Source organism: Babylonia areolata, chromosome 21 (assembly GCF_041734735.1).
Source record: "Babylonia areolata isolate BAREFJ2019XMU chromosome 21, ASM4173473v1, whole genome shotgun sequence".
In the NCBI taxonomy this organism is placed as follows: domain Eukaryota; kingdom Metazoa; phylum Mollusca; class Gastropoda; order Neogastropoda; family Buccinidae; genus Babylonia; species Babylonia areolata.
Window position 1 is genome coordinate 53,055,394 of NC_134896.1, and position 15,000 is coordinate 53,070,393.

Consider the following 15,000-nt stretch of genomic DNA (forward strand, 5'->3'; position numbering starts at 1 on the left):
TCAACAAGCATCCTAAGGTGTGACTGAGGAATTTATTTTGCCTTTGTTTGAACTCCTTGTCCTTGTGTGCTCCTGTTTGCCATGTGGTGTCTGTGTCTGTGTTTGTCTTTTGCATGATATCTTTGTCTCTGGTCAGATTTGTGTTTGCCTGTCTGTCTGTCTGCCTCTGTTTGTCCGTTTTATGTCTCTTTCTCTCTCTCTCTGGGCAATGGCCTTCATGAATGAACCGTCCATCCATCGCTTTCTCTCTCTCTCTCTCTCTCTCTCTCTCTCTCTCTCTCTCTCTTTCTCTCTCTCTCTTTCTATCTGTCTCTGTCCATGTCTCAGTCTGTGTGTTTCTGCTTCCGTCTCCCTGTTTCTGTCTTCCTGTTAGTGCATTGCTCTCCGTCTGTTTCAGCGTCTGTCTTGTCTGTCACTTTTTCTCTCTTTTTTTTCTGTCTCTTTCTGTCTGTCTGTCTGTCTGTCTTTGTCTCTCTCTTTATCTTTTGTTTTGTTTCTGTCTCTACACCCCTATCTCTCTGTTATGACACACACACACACACACACACACACACACACACACACACACACACACACACACACACACACACACACACACACACACACACACACACACACACACACATCCTTTCAGAGGCTGTTGTCTAAGAAGTTTCAGTCAATGCATTACATTACTTCCTCTGATTTTCATGATTGTTCTTGTGGTACGTCCACTCACCAACAGCCTACTGCAGTACTGAATGGGTTAAAACAGCTGAAGGAGAGGACTGGGCCCCCGCCTTCCTAAAGCCAAGCCTGAGACACAGTGGATATGAATGAATTCACTGCCCTGTAAAGGGCTGTAGTAGCCACCTTCCTAAAGCCAAGCCTGAGACACAGTGGATATGAATGAATTCACTGCCCTGTAAAGGGCTGTAGGACTCACCTTCCTAAAGCCAAGCCTGAGACACAGTGGATATGAATGAATTCACTGCCCTGTAAAGGGCTGTAATACCCACCTTCCTAAAGCCAAGCCTGAGACACAGTGGATATGAATGAATTCACTGCCCTGTAAAGGGCTGTAGGACTCGCCGTCCTAAAGCCAAGCCTGAGACACAGTGGATATGAATGAATTCACTGCCCTGTAAAGGGCTGTAATACCCACCTTCCTAAAGCCAAGCCTGAGACACAGTGGATATGAATGAATTCACTGCCCTGAAGAAGGCTGTGGGACCTTTGACCTTTACCCTGGACCTTTAACCTTTACCCTTTTCCACAGGGCATCATACCCCTGGGGAAGTGCCGGCTGACGGCCGTGCCGGATGCAGTGCACCCCTTCTGCCTGTCCATCGAGAGTCAGGAACTGGAGGTGAGTCACACACGCATGCACGCGCGCGCGCGCACGCGCGCGCACACACACACACACACACACACACACACACACACACACACACACACACCTGCCTGTCCATTGAGAGTCAGATTATCCCAAACAAAGCATATTAGCAGTTACAGTACACTACAATACACAACAATGCAATACAATACAATACAATTACAATACCATACCATACCATACGATACAATAAATATCGAGAGATGATCCCAAACAGAAAGCACATTCACAGTTATAACACAGTAATTACAGATAAATGATCAGAAACAGAAAGCACATTGTCAGTTACAATATAATGCAATACAATGCAATGCGATACAGTGCAATGCAATAGCTATAGACAAACGATCCAAAACAGAAAGCACATTGTCAATTACAATATTATAATACAATGCAATGCGATGGAATGCTATAGTTCTTGCACATTTAACATTCAATAGCTATAGACAAATGATCCCAAACAGAAAGCACATTGTCAGTTACAGTTACAATACAATGCAATGCAATGCAATAGCTATGGACAAATCATCCCAAACAGAAAGCACATTGGCAGTTACAATGCAATGCAATAGCTATGGACAAATCCCAAACAGAAAGCACATTGGCAGTTACAATACAATACAGTACAATACAATGCAATGCAATAGCTATGGACAAATCATCCCAAACAGAAAGCACATTGGCAGTTACAATGCAATGCAATGCAATAGCTATGGGCAAATCATCCCAAACAGAAAGCACATTGTCAGTTACAATGCAATGCAATGCAATAGCTATGGACAAATCATCCCAAACAGAAAGCACATTGGCAGTTACAATGCAATGCAATGCAGTAGCTATGGGCAAATCATCCCAAACAGAAAGCACATTGTCAGTTACAATGCAATGCAATAGCTATGGACAAATCATCCCAAACAGAAAGCACATTGGCAGTTACAATGCAATGCAGTGCAATGCAATAGCTATGGACAAATCATCCCAAACAGAAAGCACATTGTCAGTTACAATACAATGCAATGCAATGCAATAGCTATGGGCAAATCATCCCAAACAGAAAGCACATCGGCAGTCACAATACAATGCAATGCAATAGCTCTGGGCAAATCATCCCAAACAGTGAGCACATTGTCAGTTACAATACAATGCAATGCAATGCAATGCAGTGCAATGCAATAGCTACAGACAAATGATTCCAAACAGAAAGCACATTGGCAGTCTTTTCATCACTGGCATTACGACTGTTTGAATTTTTCAGGGAGGCCTACTGCTGGCAGCAGATACAGCATTTGAACGAGACCGTTGGCTTGACATTTTGGAGAAGTCCAGACGTGTGTAAGTTCTTTTTCATCGTCCAAAAAATGTTATTGGATTTGTTTGTTTTGTGATTTAGCTGGTCAGTCCTAGCCTTTTCCTCTGCTGATGAAACCACATTTCGTTAATTGATATCCGTGAAACTGATATTGTTTATTGATCAGTACTGACACTGACAGTGTTTATTGATCAGTATAAGTTGAGATGTCATTGAGTTGATTGATATTCGTGACACTGATACCATTTGTTAATCAGTACTGACACTGACAGTGTTTATTGATCAGTACAAGTTGAGATGTCATTGAGTTGATTGATATTCGTGACACTGATACCATTTATTAATTAGTACTGACACTGATAGTGTTTATTGATCAGTGCAAGTTGAGGTGTCATTGAGTTGATTGATATTCGTGACACTGATACCATTTGTTAATCAGTACTGACACTGACAGTGTTTATTGATCAGTGCAAGTTGAGATGTCATGGAGCCCTTTCTGGCCATCCTCTTAATAAAGATGTAACGGTCCGGCCTAACGGGTCAAAGGTCAAGGTCATCATTTGGCATTTATAGGACAGAAGTTTTGCAGATGAGATCAAGTTCACTTTTTGCGTCCATACTGATCAGACCAGAATACAGTGACTGGCCAGGCTGAGAGCATGAACTCCTTTAAAATTCAAGGTTGAAGGTCAAGGTCTTACCACTCGATGATGGCAAAGGCTTTTTACATGGACAGAGCTCAGATCTTGGACATTTAAGGCCAGACACAGTCAAATAACACTTTTTTTCTCTCCGACTATATCTCTCTTTTTTTTTTTGTCTACTAGGTGTATCATCACTTGTGGATCACAAAAAAAGTGTTCTTTGATTTCTGTGAATACCCGTTGCTATGGAAACAAATCAAAATGGCCGCCAAACAATGTATCAAAGAAATCGGGTTTGTGGTCCATGTGGTGCATGCAAACAATTTTTAGTTATGTGGACTTGATACACAATGATATTACCTTCATTTTCACATGAGATTGTGGTGGTTATTCAATTATTGTATTTTTCATGAATTTTTGAAATTATGGATATTGCGAAATACTCAAAAATTACAATAGGTAAAATGATTGGAACCGCTATGAATTAAAACCCAGAGAATATTTTCATACATACTCACGACAAAACTTCAATAACATGTTATAAAACAATCATGCAAAGTCTCATGGTTGTAGGTTTACTCATCACAGAGCAAGTCCATATAAGGTATGTTGTCAAGGCCAAAAACTTGACGACTTGCGTTGAAATTGAACAAAATAAACACTTCCGTGATTCAGCAAGCAATCTTTATTGGCAGTTGTTTCATCATTAAAGACATCTTTACAGTGGAAAAACTTACACATATGATAGAAAAGATGTTCAAGAATCAAAATCCATCAAAAAAAACAACAAATCATTAAAACTCATCATTTTGGTCTCTTTTGCACTGCCGTGTCCCTCCTTAACTCACTCAGTACGGCCAGTCCTCTATTCTCCTCTACACAGACCCCTCGGGTGTCCAGTGGGTGTCTGAATGACCCAACCTTTAGCTTCCGTCGTCAGAATTGTGGTATTCTTTGTCAACATTCACGTCTTCAGTATAAGAGCCTTCCGCTTGCAATATTTTGATGATGGTAATTGGGGTGAAACGCTGTTAACGTCGTCTCTTTCGCCGTTCGTATGGAGAGAGTTAACACAGTTAACCCTGGGTTGGGGGCGACTACTGGCGGCTGAAAAATGATCCACCTCTGGTGAGGTATTGAACCCATGTCCTCCCAGTCAGTCTGTGATGCTAACCACACTCTGCCACGGCTGCCTGTGTAAGAAACTTGGAATGCTCATTTGTGTGTGTGTGTGGGTGCGTGTGTGGGTGTGTGTGTGTGTGTGTGTGTGTGTGTGTGTATTTGTGTGTATATGTGTGTGTGTGAGTGTGTGTGTGTGTGTGTGTGTGTGTGTGTGTGTGTGTGTGTGTGTGTGTGTGTGTGTGTGTGTGTGTGTGTGTGTGTGTGTGCTCTTCCAGGACTTGGCAGAACACAACCTTGAGTGATGAGATGATTCGCAAGCTGGAGGATGACAGCGTTATGATGGCCAGGGAGAAACAGGATTACTTTGGTGTGTGGCTTTTTCCTTCCTTCCTTCCTTCTTTCTTTCTGTCTGACTTTCTTTGTCTCTTTGTCTCTTTCTTTCTTTCTTTCTTTCTGTCTTTCTTTCTTTGTCTCTATCTCTTTCTCTCTTTCTGGAGGATGACAGCGTTATGATGGCCAGGGAGAAACAGGATTACTTTGGTGTGTGGCTTTTTCCTTCTTTCTTTCTGTCTGTCTTTCTTTTTTCCTGTCTTTCTTTCTTTCCTCTTTCGTTCTTTCTTTCTCTCTTTCTATCTTTCTGGAGGATGGCAGCATTATGATGGCCAGAGAGAAACAGGATTACTTTGGTGTGTGTGGTTTTTTCTTTCTTTCTTTCTTTCTTTCTTTCTCTCTTTCTTTCTTTCTGGAGGATGACAGCATTATGATGGCCAGAGAGAAACAGGATTACTTTGGTGTGTGGTTGTTTTTCTCATTTCTTTCTGTCTTTTCTTCCTTCTTTCTTTCTTTCTTTCTTTCCTTCTTCTTTCCTTCCTTCTTTCTTTCTTCCTGTCTTTATTTCTTTTTCTCTTTTTTTTTCTTTCTGGAGGATGACAGTGTTATGATGGCCAGGGAGAAACAGGATTACTTTGGTGTGTGTGGTTTTTTTTTCTCATTTCTTTCTTTCTTTCCTTCTTCTTTCTTTCTTTCTTTCTCTCTTTCTTTCTTTCTTTCCTTCTTTCTTTCTTTCTCTCTCTCTCTCTTTCTTTCTTTCCTTCTTTCTTTCTTACTCTCTTTCTCTGTTTCTTTTCTTCCTTTCTCTTTTTCTGTCTTCTTCACTTTTTTTCTTTCTTTTTTTTCTTTCTTTCCTTCTCTCTTTTCTTCTTTTTGCATTCATGCGCTGCGACTTCCACATTGAGTTGTACAGGTCCATGAGTTGGTTTCAGTGTATGTGTGCAACCATTTTTGCTTTTAGGCAGCCATACTCCATTTTCGGGGATATTTTTTGTGTGTGGTTTGATGTGTTTAGTTGAGAGCACCTCAGGTTCTGGTTTTTATTGTATGGTGCTGATGATGTGGTTGGGTGTTTTTTTGTTGTTGGTTTTTTTTCATCTGTGATAGATTGCTCAGAATAGATACCATTAATATTATTCATGTATGAATTGAAGTATGCAGTGTTGATGTCATGAGAGTAAGTACCATTATTTTTCTTCTTCTTCTCCTTTGTCTTGTTCTGATAATTCTGAATCTGAGAATGCAGTGCTGATGGGATGAGCATGAGAAAATGCTGCAGACACAGTGTGAGTGTGTGTGTGTGTGTGTGTGTGTGTGTCACTTTCTGTTTTTGAATATTTGTTTCGTTGGTTTTGTATAAGATTTATTTTTATTTTTTATTTTTATTAGTTCATATTTTTTTTGGGGGGGGGGGTTTCATGCATAATTTTCACATAAAGGAATAAGACTAATGGAAACTGATATTGACCGTAACTTCTGATGTGACCATTTTGTACTGTATTTCAGATCGTCTGCTGTCGGAGACCAACGCTTTGTCAGAGGAGAGAATGAGAGCTGAAGTGAGTTGCGGCTTTAGTAATTGTGCAAACAACAACAACAACAACAACAACAAAAGATTTAATGTTGTGGTTTACTGTGCCTGTTGACACATTTTGCGGTTTTAGTCATTGTGCAAACAACAACAACAACAACAACAAAAGATTTAATGGTGTGGTTTACTGTGCCTGTTGACACATTTTGCGGTTTCAGTAATTGTGCAAACAACAACAACAACAACAACAAAAGATTTAATGTTGTGGTTTACTGTGCCTGTTGACACATTTTGCGGTTTTAGTCATTGTGCAAACAACAACAACAACAACAACAACAACAAAAGATTTAATGTTGTGGTTTACTGTGCCTGTTGACACATTTTGCGGTTTTAGTCATTGTGCAAACAACAACAACAACAAAAGATTTAATGTTGTGGTTTACTGTGCCTGTTGACACATTTTGCGGTTTTAGTCATTGTGCAAACAACAACAACAACAACAACAAAAGATTTAATGTTGTGGTTTACTGTGCCTGTTGACACATTTTGCGGTTTTAGTCATTGTGCAAACAACAACAACAACAAAAGATTTAATGTTGTGGTTTACTGTGCCTGTTGACACAGACAGAACAGTACAGACATTTCTTGTAGTTTTAACCCTTCATAATAATAATAACAATAATAGTAATGATAATAAAAGGACATTTTGTATGCTCAGTCTAATGATGCAAAAACCCCTGGGCGTTCACAGTGAAAATCACAATGACGTATGCATACTAAAAACACATGAACACACCCGCACACACAAATCGTCCCGCCTCAACTCCAACCTACAAACCCACACCCACTCCACACAAGATGAAGACACACACATGTGCATGCAAGCACATCCCGGCCGTTTGAGGCATATAAACATGTGTATATTTAAGAGTAGTAAAAAAAAAAAAAAAAAAAGTGAAATCAGTAAAACATGTTTAAAAAAAAAAAAAAAAATCACAGCACTTCCAACCACACATGGGTGCTGCAGAGTAACTTAGCCAATTCTCAAAACAAACTTAAAACAATTTTTTTTTATCATGATTATTTTTTTTAACCCTTTTGCTGCCAGGAAAATAAGATTTAAGTGAAATCTATTTGCTAGGGTTTTTTCACAAAAAAAATTTCAAAAAAATCTGTGCTCTTTGTTATTGGAGAAAGACCCATAAAAGTATATATTTTCTGAAAGGGAAATTAATAAAGAATACAAAACACATGATGTTTTCCCATTTTATGTATTTTAGTGACATGCTGTTGTTTTGAAATCAGTGTTTTGTTTTTTGTCACATTTTCAACTTGTTCATTACTAACATTAGTCAGGTAATTTGCACTAAAATATCATATTTTCTGGACAAATGGATATCTGCACACACAAAATCATACTAGAACAACCACAATATGAAAAAAAACAACTGAAAAAGAAATAGCTACATAATGCAATGTGACTTCTGCAAGTGATAATATGGATGTGATGCCACGCCTCCTCAGTCTCCAGCCCCCCCTCCTCTTCACCCCTCTCACACAGTCACTTTATCCAGTTCTCATCAGACCGCGTTGGCTGAGTGCCAAGAAAATAGCTCACACTGCTAAAAATTCGGTGACTTCTGTCGTCTGCTAGAGCTGAACAGCCGGCATCACTCACTGATAGTCGTATCTTGGCCACTCTCTTGATTGCTCCCTTTATTTTCTATCAAATCGTCCTATAAATGTTCACCACTGTCTTCTCCTTCGAATTTATGCTTCAATTCTTTCTGAGCATCAGCTAAAGAAAGTAATCTTGGTTGATTTAGTTCGCCACGATCGCATGTCTTGAGCACGGAGTCAGTCCGAAATTTTGTTGAGCGTGCGAGGAGAGGAGCCAGGCAAAGACTGCGGCCAGTAACCCAACCAAAACGTTCAAATAAAGGACTGCCTTATGACGCAGATGGTGTTTCTAGCTATGAATAGAATCTAGAAAGATTCCCGAAGCTAAAGCAACCAGCATTTTTGTCAACGAACTGAATACAAACCAGGGAAAAGTCAGAATATTTCGATGACGAGTTATCTCATCATTGTGGCAGCGAAGCGTACATGCTTTCCATGACGAGTTATCTTGTCATATAGGCAGCATAGGGGTTAATTTTGAATCCCACTCCCTGCTAGGCATGGTTTGTGAATGGTGTTGATGTCAGGGAGAAGGAAAGGGGGGGCAGTGTGTCGTGTCGTTGTCATGGTGATGGTTTGTTCGATGTCAGGGAGAAGGAAAGGGGGTGCGGTGTGTCGTGTAGTTGTCATGGTGATGGTTTGTTCGATGTCAGGGAGAAGGAAAGGGGGGCGGTGTGTCGTGTCGTTGTCATGGTGATGGTTTGTTCGATGTCAGGGAGAAGGAAAGGGGGGTCGGTGTGTCGTGTCGTTGTCATGGTGATGGTTTGCTCGCAGGAGCTGGAGAAGATCAACAGTGAGCTGGAAAAGGAGAAACAGAAGCTGGAGACCTTCACCTCAGAAATTCAGGATGAGTACGAACGAATCAGAGTGTAAGTATGTATGTGTCTGTGTGTGTTCGTTTTTTTTAATTTTTGCGTCTTAAGCTTTGTGTGTGTCTGTGTGTGTGTGTTTTTTAGTTTTGCGTCTTTAGCTTTGTGTGTCTGTGTATCTGTGTCTGTGTGTGTTCGTTTTTTAGTTTTGCGTTTTTAGCTTTATGTGTGTGTGTGTGTGTCTGTGTGTGTGTGTTCGTTTTTTAGTTTTGCGTTTTTAGCTTTATGTGTGTGTGTCTGTGTATCTGTGTCTGTGTGCGTTCGTTTTTTAGTTTTGTGTGCATATATATATATAGTGTGTGTGTGTGTGTGTATGTCGGTTGTTTTTTTTGTTTTGTTTAGTTGGGTTGTTTTTTTTTTGTGCATTTTCCTCATACTGCGAGTGTGTGTGCATATGGGAGATAAGTTTTGCATATATTTATATTTTGTGATTTCTTTTTGTTGCAAAATATGGTGTACTTATTACACTTCACAACCCCTTCAAATGGGGCTTTGGCCTTACTGAATAAAATTCTGATTCTGATTCTCTCTCTGTGTCTCTGTGTCTCTCTGTCTCTGTCTCTGTCTGTCTCTGTCTCTGTCTCTCTCAGAGAGCTGGAGGACACGATCCTCCTGATGAGAGACATAGAGGACGAGAAGAGGGAGCTGAACGACGTGCTTCAGGCGCAGAGTCAGCAGATGTCGGTAAGTCGTCTCTGTCGGGTGGGGTGGTGCCCTACACCCTAGCCACCCAGCCCCCCCTCCCTGCCCCCACCTTACCTCTCCCTGCCCTATGTTACTGGTCTATCTGCCTTTTTTTTTTAAGACAAACCTCAAAGCCTGCGACACAGACATCGCTTCCTGGGAAACTGATGCCTTTGACCGCTCTCGCTGGAGAATGCTTCTCTAGTGGGATAAACTCATAAAGACGTTTGAAAACAAGAGAATGCTGGCCATTAAGGAGAAGCGTGAGCGAAGGAAGCAGGGCTCAACTTCTGGAGACGTTTCCCCTTGCAACACCTGTGGGAAGTGCTGTGCATCCAGAATCGGCCTCTTCTCCCATATGAGGACACATACCGACAGATAAGCCTGCCTGCCTACTCGTCCGTCGGTCCGACGAGAGACTCCATCATTATTATTGTTATTATTGAGTTTTGTTGCTGTTGTCTTTTTCTGTACTTGATTATTCAGCATTCTTACCTCTTTTGGGTTTTTTTTTTGGTTGTTGCCAGTAACATTTGAGATGCCCATCAACATTATTTTTTCTATGGCTATTATTGTATGTAATTCTGTGCATTTTTTATGCTTACCTTTGTGCCCAGGTTACTTATCTTGTTTGATCTTCTGGTGAAACATTGATGGAATGGTCAACATCAGAGCCATGTATGAAGTTTATATGCATGAGATTGACTGTATGTGAGCCTCATTTTCTTTTCCAGGTTTTGAAACCCTCGGCTGCTGTGCCTGTAACCCGCTTCAGTGCCAGGGGAAATCAGTAGAAAGTAGTGTTTCAAGTCATAAAACAGTATCCAAAACAATAAAGCCTAAAACTGAGAAGTGGTTTGGAGATATACCACTCTAGATAAACTCTGTGAATTTTCAGCCCTCAAGATTTATTTCCCTTCTTCTGATGATGTCATCATTGACGTCACTATGCATGTACGTGATACATTCTATGGCAGTCAAGGGTTCGTGGCCACAGTGACGTCGCTGACAATGCCAACAGTGTGTGAAATCATTTAGGAGAGCTGCTTATTTTGTTCCATGGTATCCGTTTATTTCTTTCTCTATTATATGATTATTGTTGCGATTTGCATTACAATGGTGTATAGTTTTGAGTGTTGTTATTGTCATTATTGATATTTTTATTATCGTCTTTCTCTTTCTGTGAGTATTAGATAAACAGGGAAGACAGCATGCACGTGTGTGTGTGTAGGTGTGTGTGTGTGTGTGTGTCATGCATGCACGCAACGTCTCAGCCCCCCCCCCCCTCCCCACACCCCCCACACACCCCTCTCCCCCCCCCTCCCCACCCAGGAGACACACGAACAAAACCTGTGACCTTGACCTGGTTTCCCAGCAACTGGAGGAGGACCGGGAGAAGGTGATGAAGGAGCTGGAGGAGAGGGAGGCGGTGACGTCCCAGCTGTCGCAGGAGAAACAGCACCTGTCGGACACCACAGAGCAGCTCCGCCAGCGTCTGCAGGACATTGAGAAACAGCGAGAGAACATCCGCACGGAAACCAAGCAGGCCGAGGACAGGTAAGACAGGGGTTGGTGTGTGTGTTTTTTGACTCACTTGTGTAAACAAAGTGAGTCTATGTTTTAACCCGGTGTTCGGTTGTCTGTGTGTGTGTGTGTGTGTGTGTGTCCATGTAAACTTTAACATTGACATTTTCTCTGCAAATAATTGGTTAGTTGACACCAAATTAGGCATAAAAATAGGAAAAATTCAGTTCTTTCCAGTCATCTTGTTTAAAACAATATTGCACCTCTGGGATGGGCACAAAAAAAAAAAAAAAAAAATGAAGCCTAATTCTATGCAAACTGTATTTACTGTTATATTTATATTTTTTGTATTCTCTAAACTTTGCACTTTGATCAGATATTCTGACCCAACAACAAGAGCAGTCATTATTATCATTTTTTGTTCAAACAGGAACTTCTTTTGCTAAGCATAGAAGTTTTCCTTATTTTGCAAACGTTTTTGGTGCAGATAGTAAAAAAGGGAAATTACTTTGTAATTAATGCTAGGGGAGTTAATTTGCTTTAAACTGATCTTTCTCATCTTAAACAGTACATTTTGAAATTATACTAAATACATAAAAAGCTTGGATTTTTTTAAAATGTATCACAAGTGAGTCTTGAAGGCCCTGCCTCTCTTGTTTTTGTTTTTTTTGGGTTTTTTTTTAGAGATCCCTTAAGGATGGTTAAGGTGCTTGTCTGTTTGGGTCTGGCTTCGAGTCACGATTTCGCCCCTTTCTCCCAGGTTTGACTGGAGAATTATCAAACTAAGCATCCAGTTATTCAGGGGAGACAATAAGCTGAAGCCCTGTGCGCAACACACACGCTTTGCACACTTAAAAAGAACCCGTGGCAACGCAAGCGTTGTCCTCTGGCGAAAATTCGGTAAAAGAAAACCACTCTGATAGGTACAGAAATATCTGTCTATCTATCTACAAATGCAAATCTATATATCTATATTTGTTGTTGGAGTCTCCCGTCGGACTGACGGATGAGTAGGCAGGCAGGCTTATCTGTCGGTGTGTGTCCTCATATGGGAGAAGAGGCCGATTCTGGATGCACAGCACTTCCCATAGGTGTTGCAAGGGAAAAACATATCTGTATTTATATGCAGATCAAAGGCCATGTCAGCATCGGGTTGGCTATGGAAACGTGAACATACCCAGAATGCATTAATCGTAGCAGATTCATTGGCAAATTTATGAAGGTTGCGTGATGGAAGAATAGCTGAAGCGAGTTGTATGTATTTTGTGTGTGTGTGTGTATTTGTGTGTGCATGCTTGTTGCTTTTTTTTGATGCATGAATTGTGTGTGCGTGTGTTTTTGTATGGATTGTGTTTTTGTATGGAATGTGTGTGTACTTTTTTTTTAATGTGGAATGTGAATGTGTGTTTTTTATGAATTTTTTGTGTTTTTGTTTTTTTCTAGTCTGGATTGTGTGTTTTTGTGTGGATTTTGTATGTGCTTTTTTGTGTGTGTTTGGATTGTGTGTGTGTCTTTTTCTGTGGATTTTGTGTGTGTGGATTGTGTGCATGTGCATTTTGTATGAATTGTAGGTGTGGTTTTTTTTTGTACTGATTGTGTGAGTGTGTGTGTGTGTGTGTGTGTGTGTGTGTGTGTTTCATCTAAATAGAAGGTATATGTGTGTTGGGGGTGGGTTGGATGTGTGTGTCTTTTTCTTCAGTTTAACGTCTGTTCACTATAAGTGTTAATAGACGGAAAGGAGAAAAGAAGTGGATAAAGGAAAGGGAATGCATGCGAGTATTTGTGTAAGAAAGTGTTCATCTTTTGTAGTAGAGGAAAAGTACATTATAAGATATTAAAGGTTAAAGAGATTGTGGTGTGTAATGAATGAGGTGTCATAGGAAGGAGAATATATGTATGCATATCAGAAAGTATTAACTTAACAAAAACGTTAATATTAAATAGCGACATTAATTAGAATACATCAAAGGAGGATACCAACTGGACTGGAGTTTAAAATTGTGTGTGTGTCTGTGTCTATGTGTGTGTGTGTGAGTACAGGATCAGTGACAACCTTGAACGACTGCAGCAGCTGGAGCATGAGAAGCTGGTGATTTCAGAGCACGCTCAGGAACTGCAGTCCACCATCAAGGTGCCTGGTGTCTTTGTTTGTAGTGATAGTGATCTTGATAACGATGATGATGATGATGGTATTGTCTTTGTTTGTAGTAATAATGATCATAATAACAATGGTGATGGTGATGATGATGGTATTGTCTTTGTTTGTAGTGATAGTGATCTTGATAACGATGATGATGATGATGGTGTTGTCTTTGTTTGTAGTGATAGTGATCTTGATAACGATGATGATGATGATGATGATGGTATTGCCTTTGTTTGTAGTAATAATGACCATAATAACAATGACGATGGTGATGATGATGATGGTATTGTCTTTGTTTGTAGTGATAGTGATCTTGATAACAATCATGATGGTGTTGTCTTTGTAGTGATAGTGATCTTGATAACAATGATGGTGATGATGATGGTATTGTGTTTGTTTGTAGTAATAATGACCATAATAACAATGATGATGGTGATGATGATGATGGTATTGTCTTTGTTTGTAGTGATAGTGATCTTGATAACGATGATGGTGATGATGATGGTATTGTCTTTGTTTGTAGTGATAGTGATCTTGATAACGATGATGATGTTGATGATGGTATTGTCTTTGTTTGTAGTGATAGTGATCTTGATAACGATGATGATGGTATTGTCTTTGTTTGTAGTGATAGTGATCTTGATAACGATGATGATGGTATTGTCTTTGTTTGTAGTGATAGTGATCTTGATAATGATGATGATGGTATTGTCTTTGTTTGTAGTGATAGTGATCTTGATAACGATGATGATGATGGTATTGTCTTTGTTTGTAGTGATAGTGATCTTGATAACGATGATGATGTTGATGATGGTATTGTCTTTCTTTGTAGTGATAATGATCTTGATAACGATGATGATGATGATAATGGTATTGCCTTTATAATGATAGTGATTTTGATAACAATGATGACGTTGATGATGGTATTGTCTTTGTTTGTAGTGATAATGATCATTATAACAATGATGGTGATGATGATGATGGTATTGCCTTTGTTTTGTAGTAATAATGACCATAATAACAATGATGATGGTGATGATGATGGTATTGTCTTTGTTTGTAGTGATTGATAACGATTATGATGATGGTGTTGTCTTTGAAGTGATAGTGATCTTGATAACGATGATGGTGATGATGATGGTATTGTCTTTGTAGTGATAGTGATCTTGATAACGATGATGATGATGATGGTATTGTCTTTGTTTGTAGTGATTGATAACGATTATGATGATGGTGTTGTCTTTGAAGTGATAGTGATCTTGATAACAATGATGATGATGTTGTCTTTGTAGTGATAGTGATCTTGATAACAATGATGATGATGTTGATGATGGTATTGTCTTTGTTTGTAGTGATAATGACCATAATAACAATGATGATGGTGATGATGATGATGGTATTGTCTTTGTTTGTAGTGATAGTGATCTTGATAACGATGATGGTGATGATGATGATGGTATTGTCTTTGTTTGTAGTAATAATGACCATAATAACAATGATGATGGTGATGATGATGATGGTATTGTCTTTGTCAGTAATGGTAGTGATCTTGATAACGATGATGATGATGATGGTATTGTCTTTGTCAGTAATGGTAGTGATCTTGATAACGATGATGATGATGATGGTATTGTCTTTGTCAGTAATGGTAGTGATCTTGATAACGATGATGATGATGATGGTATTGTCTTTGTCAGTAATGGTAGTGATCTTGATAACGATGATGATGATGTTATTGCCTTTGTAATGATAGTGATCTTGATGATGATGTTGATAATGGTATTGTCTT

At 39.6% G+C, this 15,000-nt stretch overlaps 1 protein-coding gene across 1 annotated transcript in view; it reads left to right on the top strand.

Annotated features, from left to right (window-relative positions):
* LOC143296648 (uncharacterized) overlaps positions 1-15,000 on the top strand; it is a 35,074-nt gene that overhangs the window by 7,380 nt on the left and 12,694 nt on the right. The window contains exons 2-10 of the mRNA XM_076608678.1: positions 1-17; positions 1,259-1,348; positions 2,631-2,707; positions 4,726-4,817; positions 6,287-6,339; positions 8,766-8,860; positions 9,451-9,544; positions 10,920-11,101; positions 13,109-13,199. The exon at positions 1-17 is cut by the window's left edge and continues 77 nt beyond it. Of these exons, the coding sequence (XP_076464793.1) occupies positions 1-17; positions 1,259-1,348; positions 2,631-2,707; positions 4,726-4,817; positions 6,287-6,339; positions 8,766-8,860; positions 9,451-9,544; positions 10,920-11,101; positions 13,109-13,199 (791 nt within the window). The remainder of the gene's footprint in view (positions 18-1,258; positions 1,349-2,630; positions 2,708-4,725; positions 4,818-6,286; positions 6,340-8,765; positions 8,861-9,450; positions 9,545-10,919; positions 11,102-13,108; positions 13,200-15,000) is intronic.